Below are 8,533 nucleotides of genomic sequence, written 5' to 3'. Positions count from 1 at the left end.
GGTCCCATGGCGCATTCGGACCTGCTAGCCAACCATACATGTGTGTGGGGGGGGGGGGGGGTAGACGCTGAGCTTTCCGTAGGCCGCCACGGACACATCCAGAACAACAATCTCCTCAAAGAATAATAATACAGGACACGCACTCATTTCTCTTTCATTCAATTTTACCAAGCCCCCATGATTTTCCCTCCTGCGCGAAAGCAGTTGAAAACACGAAAGTTGCAAGTTGTGTCATTCTGCCGGCGACAACCACACGACGTATGTGCTGTATTGTGTAATTATATTATTATAAATGTGCTATTAAATTACGGCAGAGATCACACACGGCAGAGACGACAACAATTTTGGATTATTGGTATTGATCGGGGTGACGTTACTGAATTGTCAAAATAATAATGATAATTGCAGATTTTACAATAGAAATAGAAAATGACATAATAATAATCTCGCAATTGGCATCAACATAAAATCAATTTTAGTTTATGCTAAAAATCTAATGCTCTATGGATTATTTAACAGACACAGTGAATTGCAAGATGTTATTGATGAAGTCTACAAGTTGTGCACTAAAAAAACGCACAGTTTCACCCGTTTCATAAGCTGTGACATGTAAAAATGATTTTTACACACGGAAGAAGGAAAAAGTAAACCTATACTGGCTTCTATATAAGTCGAAAAAGTTAGCTAGGTCCAAAAATTTCGGACCTAAGGAAAATGAAAAGGTCCAATCATCGACATGCCCTACACAGTGATTAAATCGGAGAAGTTGAAGTTAACTTAAGCACCGCAACCGAGAGCGCATTTTACGAACTATTTTTTGCTAGAGGAATCATATCGATAACAGCCGTAAGCCAACCTCTTGATCAAATGCTTGGCAACGAAAAGGTTCAGTTGAAGATTTAAGGGCCGCTGTAAAACTGCAGTTAGACCTTTTCTAGCGCACTTCTATAAAGAACAATGCATTGATATATAGCTTTATCGTTACTTTACGTGAATTCGTTTAAAGGCTTATGTATTATATTATGTAGAGCAAATTTCATTGCAAATAAGAGCCCCGTACTCGTACGTTTTGGCTTTGGCTTTACAAGAGGGAGCTGACCTGTAAGTTCCTGTACAGCCTTAAATCAGCTAACGCTATTTTCAGTGATAGAGGTACAATCGAACAATTGAACTGTACATCTTAGTTTATTTGATGAGTACCTATTAAATGCAAGGTCAGCCGAAGCCGCTACACCTACATCGAGCCGATTTTTTAAGTCAATAACCAGGCAGATACAAACGTTTTTTTGAATAAATATCGATATGAGATCGAACATTCTATGAAGTGGATAAGCCGTAAAAAAATATTGTTAAAAAAAAGATGTCCGTACTTGTATACAAAGTACGTTAATCACATTGTCCCTGTGAAACTACTAGGCAGTTGACAATGATATCTACGTAGTGCAGAGCGACTTGTCGACAGACAATCCTTGCCAATGCTGAAATGTATTACCGATCATTTCATACACATAATCGACACATAGCAGCTGATCACCCCCAATAACTACTGAAATGCTAAGAACCGAGAACAAGAGTTTACTGAAATGAAAATACAAAGATGGAAATAGTAGAAATATGGCAAAAAACATTATAGAAGAAGGATAGAGAATCGTATCTCAGACACGTATTTAGCACGGTTTTACTATTCGACTGATGTTGCATAGTTTGGCATGAACCCAGTTCAGCTTGCTCGGAGATTGGAAGTCGGCATTCGAAGTTCGGCTTTGTGGTGCGTGTGGCGAAAACATGGGACAGAATGAAGAGTCTCAACTGGGCGGAGTCCACGGGTCAGTGTTAGGATGAGCATCAGCACACCGTACACCCATAAGTGACCCATAAAGTGATAAGATGGTGTCTAAAAAAGAATGCCAGCCAACATAAGCGACCAAACTTCTATTTTTCAGATGTATATCCATATTTTACATTACGTCCCTATGTAATTCTATATGCTGTAGTCGAGGCATGCCAAAATAGTTATGCGTGTCACTTGTCAGTACCCCAGTGGATTCTGCAACGTCCCATCAAAACTATGAAACCAAAAAGTGTTGTATCAATGAAACGAAGTCCATAGCTTCCTTCAGAAACTAATCTCAGAGCAACTGTTTCTTTTATTTAATCACTTTTATACTGTCGCGCGCGCATCGTATTGCAACTCGACGATAATTTCAGATCGGTATTCGCTCAACTATTAGTAACTTCAACTAGATCACTTCCGAACAGGTGAGATAATGGTACCACTCGCCATCTCCTTCGTACAACCTATCCGCGTGTACGTGCAGGAATACGAATAAGTGCATGTATGTTCGACGGCACTAGCGCTGCGTCGGCAGTTGTTGCTGGCCGTACGATGTGTTCTGCCTTTAAAGCACTCCCACCTGTTAGCAGCAGTTGAAAACAGCATTTCCGTACTTACGCACGCCATACCATAGACAGTAGACAGCTCTGCCGGTGCCCCGAAGTAGAAGGAAGAAAGGGACACAGAGAAACACCCTAAACCATTTTGGACCTACACGTCCAAATGGCAGCTGAAGACACCTAAACGATGGGCCCTAGTACCATTCTCACCTAATCCACTGCTAAGCAGGGCAGCTTTATAGTAGCAAAAACCTATTGAATATCTTTTATTGAATAGGAAAGAAAAAATCAGAGGGAAAAGGAATGTAAACAGGAATACAAGAACAAGTTCTCATTTGGTCAATTGTGCTCAATTTGAGATTGTGCAGCTAATACTTAGGTAAATATTCTTTTTTGTTCTGCGGATTAAGCTAGCTGAAACAGGTAACGTGTATATATATATATATATATATATATATTGATCATATTACGCAGTGTCAGAACACGCGTTGCTTTCAACACATAATTATTGAAATTATGTTATAATACCACTACTTTCGTTATAGTGCCCTGTACAGATAGAGCTCTTATAGCCAGGGACGTTTCTAAACGATGGCAGAGATAACCTAGTTATACTTATAAATAAGCCAGCCTTATCGGTTTAAAGCCATATTCTTAACAAAGGATGGAAATCAAGATCATTTACACAATAGGACCCTTACTTTGCATTCGATCAGTCAGAGCCAGTTATATGCTCTCGTGAGCACATATCTAGAAACAGCTAAACATTCGCTCGCGACTGTGTAAAAAATATGCAGAAAAACCAAAAAGTCACACACTGTTAATGATATAACACTTCACTAGCATCACTAGCATTTGTTCAAGAACAATATTAACCCTCGCACTAATTCTAGTAGAAATCGCGTAGGCACTAATTTAATCAAGGTCTCGAAAGAAAAAACCTTCTTAGTTAGGTATTCAGGACAAGGCAGAGGTTGTTCTCGGCCACGATGGCTTCACTACTGACATCAGTCGCCTAAAACGACCTTCATTACATGTCATTGTTACTGTTTATAAGCTTGGTACGGCACTTATGTGCGCCAAACGTCCTACCAGTGCGAGAGCTTATTATATAGCGTTTATGACTTCACATCTCGGCAATGCTTTATATAAGTACAATGCTTACGATTATACAATACTAATAACCTGTATGATACAGTCTTTTCACAGATTTTATCCACGTCAACGCAGCTGTAAGGGAAAGTGACTGTATAAAACAGTAAACTCGCATATTTACACAAAGGGGTCTCAGATATTATGTTTAGGAACCAATCACTGAACTGCTAAAGCGTCAAACAGAATGCTTACTAGGGTCTCATTGAGCAGAATCCGTGGGTTCGTTTAGGACGCAGAAGTATCGATGAAACAAAAAAAAACTTTCGATTCGGTCTTGTTTAGGATAAATCTGAACAAGCATCAAAGGTTATGAGATTGCTACGCTCGTAAGCTTGCTTTCAGAGCTATTTTTCTATTGTTGTTAAGTATTGTTTGGCAATCTCTCCACTTTTCTGCAACGCTTGCCGTAAATTCGTCAATCGCCCTTGAGCTACCTTAGTTGTACTTTCGCGCAAGCTGAAACGCTAACAAATTTCCGTACTGGACATCTAAGAACTGCTATATAAATATTTCAATAAACTGAGTACCGTTTTTCGATCGAACCTGATTTTTCGACATACTTTCAAGATTCCGTACTTCATGCCACAAAAGTTACTTTTTGTAGGTTTTCAGCAGACACAGCGGCCTTATTTCTCAGTTGATTTCAGATCCTCATGCGAAGTCCGCTCTAATCCTATTAATTCATTACTCTGTCCACTATTAAAGCACACAAAACACTTACGGAAGAGCTTTGGTAAAGTCGGAACAAATCATTAAACTTGGCTGAGTTCTTTCAAATGTAAAATAAAATTCAGAAATGACTACCGGTAAGTTCGTCTTACTTCTAGCCAGGTATACAGTGTCATATATGTTTCCTGGACGTCGAGCGGCTTATATTTTCTGTACATGCTGTATGCGTCCAAACATTTCGTTCGCGAAAAGAGAGACATCTTGTTTTTCTTCATGCATATTACGAGAGATGAAGATTAGCACCATCCAGTCTATTACTCAGCGAAAGCTGACCAGAATTTATCTTTGTTAGTAGTTAAGTAATATGCTAATAGCCATTTATCTGGTATTTTCGAGATACCTTGTTGTTGTTTTTCAATAATTGCCATTTTCAGTTTTCGTAATCGTTGTTATTATAATTGTCTGGAATATTTTTATACCTGCTCCATATCCGTAATTTCATTTCGACAGTAACAGTTGTCCGAGTGCCACTACTGAAAAGTCTGAGGAGCACAGTCTTCAGAATGTTGCAGAAGTTTGCTTGTCTGTTCAGCACAAGTCCTAGCAAGTATTCGGCGTGTCTAACACAACGAGAAAGTTAGGGCAATCTTGGCACTAGTTATTCTAAAGGATATCGTCGAAAGAGACAGATCTACTTGAGGTACAGTTGTATATATTCATCACCCATAATAGGCCTGAATAGCAGAACCCGAAAATGTTGGCGCACCGTTGTAACGAACGAATGGCGAAGATGCTCCTGGTAATTTTTAATGTTGCTTTCCTGGTGTGCGGTCTAGGCATTCTCCTGGTGGGTCTGATCGATATCCGATACGAACGGTCGATTAGAGAGATACTCGATGGCTTCTCTGGAATAAACATAGCGCTGTTTGCTACTGGAGGGTTTATTTGTCTGGTATCATCTGTAGGATGTTGTGGTGCCCTAGCGGAAAATACCTCCTTGATCACAGTATACGTATATGGTGTGATCTTCCTGATCTTTGTTCAGCTGGCCATTGGTGTGGTAGCGTTCTACAAGCGGAACGACCTCAAGCAATACGTTAAAAGCAAAGCACTTGAGTCGCTGGACCATATCAAAGATAATCGTGTTATTGCGACTGCCTGGGACGAGCTTCAGCTGGCCTTTTCATGTTGTGGAGCTATTTCGCCGTTGGATTATACCGTTAGATTTCTTCCGTTTCCGGCGTCGTGCTGCGGTCTGCAATCGGGCCAAGGATGCTATGTCACAACGGAAGGATTTCAGTTTGTAGGTTGTGAACATATAATCGAGCAATTCCTCAGGACGCAGTATCTCTTTTTAGGAACGGTCACAATACTTATAGCGTTTATAGAAGTGTTGGGGATCGTCTATGCGTGTTGCCTTCAAATTGCCGTCGAAAAAAGTGACAAACCATCAAGTATTGCGAATTCTTCCGAATCTTGACCGCGGACGTCGGTTAAACAGGTCCCAGGCTAGGTTCAGGGAAATAACTAGATTGTTATAAGGTTGAACCGTGTTTACCTGCGAATGGCAGGCTGTTTTTGAAATTATGTGATGACGATTGTATTAGGTAAATGTGAATCTCGTAGAAATGGATTAAGTTGTTCCCATTCGTGTGTGTTCTTTACGATGAGACCCGTGCGTTTAGCAGAATAAAGTGCATATTATACATGACAATGAGATTCGTTACATATATACGTATTGTATAAGAAGACAATGAGCTGAAGGATCAAACTCACAATTTAACTGGTTTTTACCCTCAGGATCAGGCTGGGATCGGAATCAGCATCGGCCCTATAAGCAACAGTGCTGTAGATGCGCAATAGACAATGCTTACATGTATTATACATATATGTGTACGTATATATAGATAATATGTGAAGTACGTGTGTATACTTCGGAAGCGTAATGGTGCTCGCCTACTAGATTTACGGCCACGTGCGAAGACAGGTTCGAATCCGGACGTAGAGGTACTTACTTTCATGCCGACAGAGGCCATTCATCTGAACCTACGGTTAACAACAGTACCGGACGCCGAGTTCGGAATACTTTAGTACATATCTATAAACCAATAATATGCTCTGTGCACTTTGCCAAAACATATGAGAATCGTCGAAATGTGGTTTTATAGGATCAACGTGACTTCTATACCGCACCCAGGACAAAAATACATTTTGATGAAACATAAAATACCTCATTTGGCTTTCAGATTTCTGATGCATGGTTTAAGTTCAGATCTACGGAACGTCAATGATCGTGAAAAAAATCACTAAAATTTACCAACGGTTTCGACAGATCAACGGGCCAATCACAGAGGAGTAATATTCGCGTTGTCCTTTCTCTTGCATACTGAGTTTCCTCCTGTGTCATGCAGAATTAATACAACTCGCGCCAATGACCATGAGCTGTTGAGTAAGTAGTGATTCGACAAGAGTCATACTCACTCTTTTATTACTGAATTTTTTTTTGTTTATATTCTAGAGCCGGAACTTACCTTCCCCAACATAGTCCCTTCGGTCATATCTGTAGAGGCTGTTGCGTTTCCTGAATAACGTTATTCAATACTACAATTTTACCCTTAGCAAGCAAATTCACGGTCAAGGACTTTTAATAAGTGATGTTTACCACTTATCGAAGAAGGACAAGCTGAGGCGTGTCGATCGATCTACTTTACATTGTTCTCACAACAAACTGCTTTTCCTCTACGCTTATTTCACCAAAAAGACTTATCAATTTTGGCAAAAACAATAGCTCAGATTGTAAAGGTATGAGTGAAATAATCGTGACGAACTGTTGAGTGGTCCTTGCGTGCTTAGATTTGTTGATGTATGTTTGTCAACAGATACTTTTTTCATCTTATCCGGACTCTTGGAAGGGGATTGAAGCGAAGCTGCACAACAAAAGCTTTTAGGCCTATAACAGAATTAAGATAGTCTTAAAATTATTTCGATATCGTATAAGATTTCTTTAAAGCACCTTGTTGTTTTCGCTGTTTTTGTCTGTGATAATCGCCGAGCTTACCACAGACCCTGCAAATCCTTCATCTATTGAAATGTATACGAAGTGTCGGCGAGCATTGCATGCTGTGGAAAATAGTTTTTGCTAACGGCGCTTTGATAAACGTGGCGGGATGCTAAAGTTGACGGAAATTAGCTTTAACCTAATTTAAGGACTAATAGGGTCGGGAACAATGATGCAGCACTGTAGCAGCAAGGTTGCTCAAACACTTTTGGTGGTCTTTAATGCCATTTTTCTATTTTGTGGAACCGCCATTGTAACCCTGGGCTTTATTGATGTCGAACACGAACGTTCGGTGAAGCAGATACTTGATGACGTTTCCGGAATAAACGCAGCACTCGTGACAACAGGTGCCTTTGTCTGTCTATTGTCGTCCATGGGATGTTGCGATGCTTTAACTAAGAGCAATTGTATGATTAGAACGTATCTGTTAGCCGTCGTCTTCGTTATTATTTTACAGGTGGCTGTGGGTTCAATTGTAATCTACAAGGGGGACAATCTCAAGACCTTTGTTAGATTGAAAGCAAAAGAGACGCTAAAGCAGAGGCGTGATAACCACATTATTGCAGGCGCCTGGGACGATATACAAACAACGTTTGGGTGTTGTGGAGCTGACTTGCCGTCGGACTATCCGCCTATGCACTTGCCTTAGCTCGTCTCATGTTGTGATCTCGAAGGCGATCATATATGCGAACCCGAAACTGGTAGATTTCATAAGCGCGGCTGTTCGGTTGAAACTGAGAAACTTCTAACGGGTCAATACATCTATTGGGGAATAGGCGCAATTGTTATCGCAGCGATTGAAGTGCTTGGGCTTATCTACGCGTGCTGTCTTCAAAGCGCCATTGAAGAGAGTCAAACCCTAACGGCGTAATTTGAGGGAAGCCATGAAGCGTCACTTCAGAAATTCGTTGACTTGGACAGAATGCTTAAACCTCAGTGGTGAACTCACACAGCTATTTAGATGTTTTATTTTAGGCATTAAGGTGCATTAGCCTCATTTGTCGCGTCGTAACAAATGTGAGTTATTTCATGGCAAGTCGTACGATCCAGAAAATATACTTAGAGGCGATCTAGGTCTAAAAATATACCCTTCAAGTTTGTTTATTTTCTGATGCATAATTACCTGGAAACAAACATCATGGTGTATTTGTTTATAAAAAAAAAACCACCGTATTTTGTGAGCTCCGTCCTCTAGTTATTGAATGTTTACTTATATATATATACATATATTTATTTTTATTAATTATAATATATATA

At 40.1% G+C, this 8,533-nt stretch overlaps 1 protein-coding gene and 1 long non-coding RNA gene across 2 annotated transcripts; both read left to right on the top strand.

Moving 5' to 3' along the window:
- Positions 1-4,611: 4,611 nt before the first annotated feature.
- Positions 4,612-5,909, top strand: LOC111273148 (CD63 antigen). Its single transcript, XM_022854828.2, has one exon. It carries the CDS (start codon positions 4,973-4,975, stop codon positions 5,696-5,698), a length of 726 nt encoding a protein of 241 aa, XP_022710563.1. The 5' UTR covers positions 4,612-4,972; the 3' UTR covers positions 5,699-5,909.
- A 122-nt stretch (positions 5,910-6,031) lies between these two features.
- Positions 6,032-8,369, top strand: LOC147751765 (uncharacterized). The gene is made up of 3 exons (XR_015315959.1): positions 6,032-6,225; positions 6,465-6,667; positions 7,734-8,369. It is a non-coding gene; the product is annotated as an uncharacterized LOC147751765 (long non-coding RNA).
- The last annotated feature ends 164 nt before the right edge of the window (positions 8,370-8,533 follow it).

The sequence above is a fragment of the Varroa jacobsoni genome, unplaced genomic scaffold (assembly GCF_002532875.2).
Source record: "Varroa jacobsoni isolate VJ856 unplaced genomic scaffold, vjacob_1.0 contig05072, whole genome shotgun sequence".
NCBI lineage: Eukaryota > Metazoa > Arthropoda > Arachnida > Mesostigmata > Varroidae > Varroa > Varroa jacobsoni.
Note: the sequence above shows the minus strand (reverse complement) of the source record. Positions and strands in the feature narration are given on the sequence as shown.

What these genes read in the sequence shown, in the direction of transcription:
- LOC111273148 (XM_022854828.2), top strand. Translation starts at nt 4,973, where the DNA reads ATGTTGGCGCACCGTTGTAACGAACGAATGGCGAAGATGCTCCTGGTA.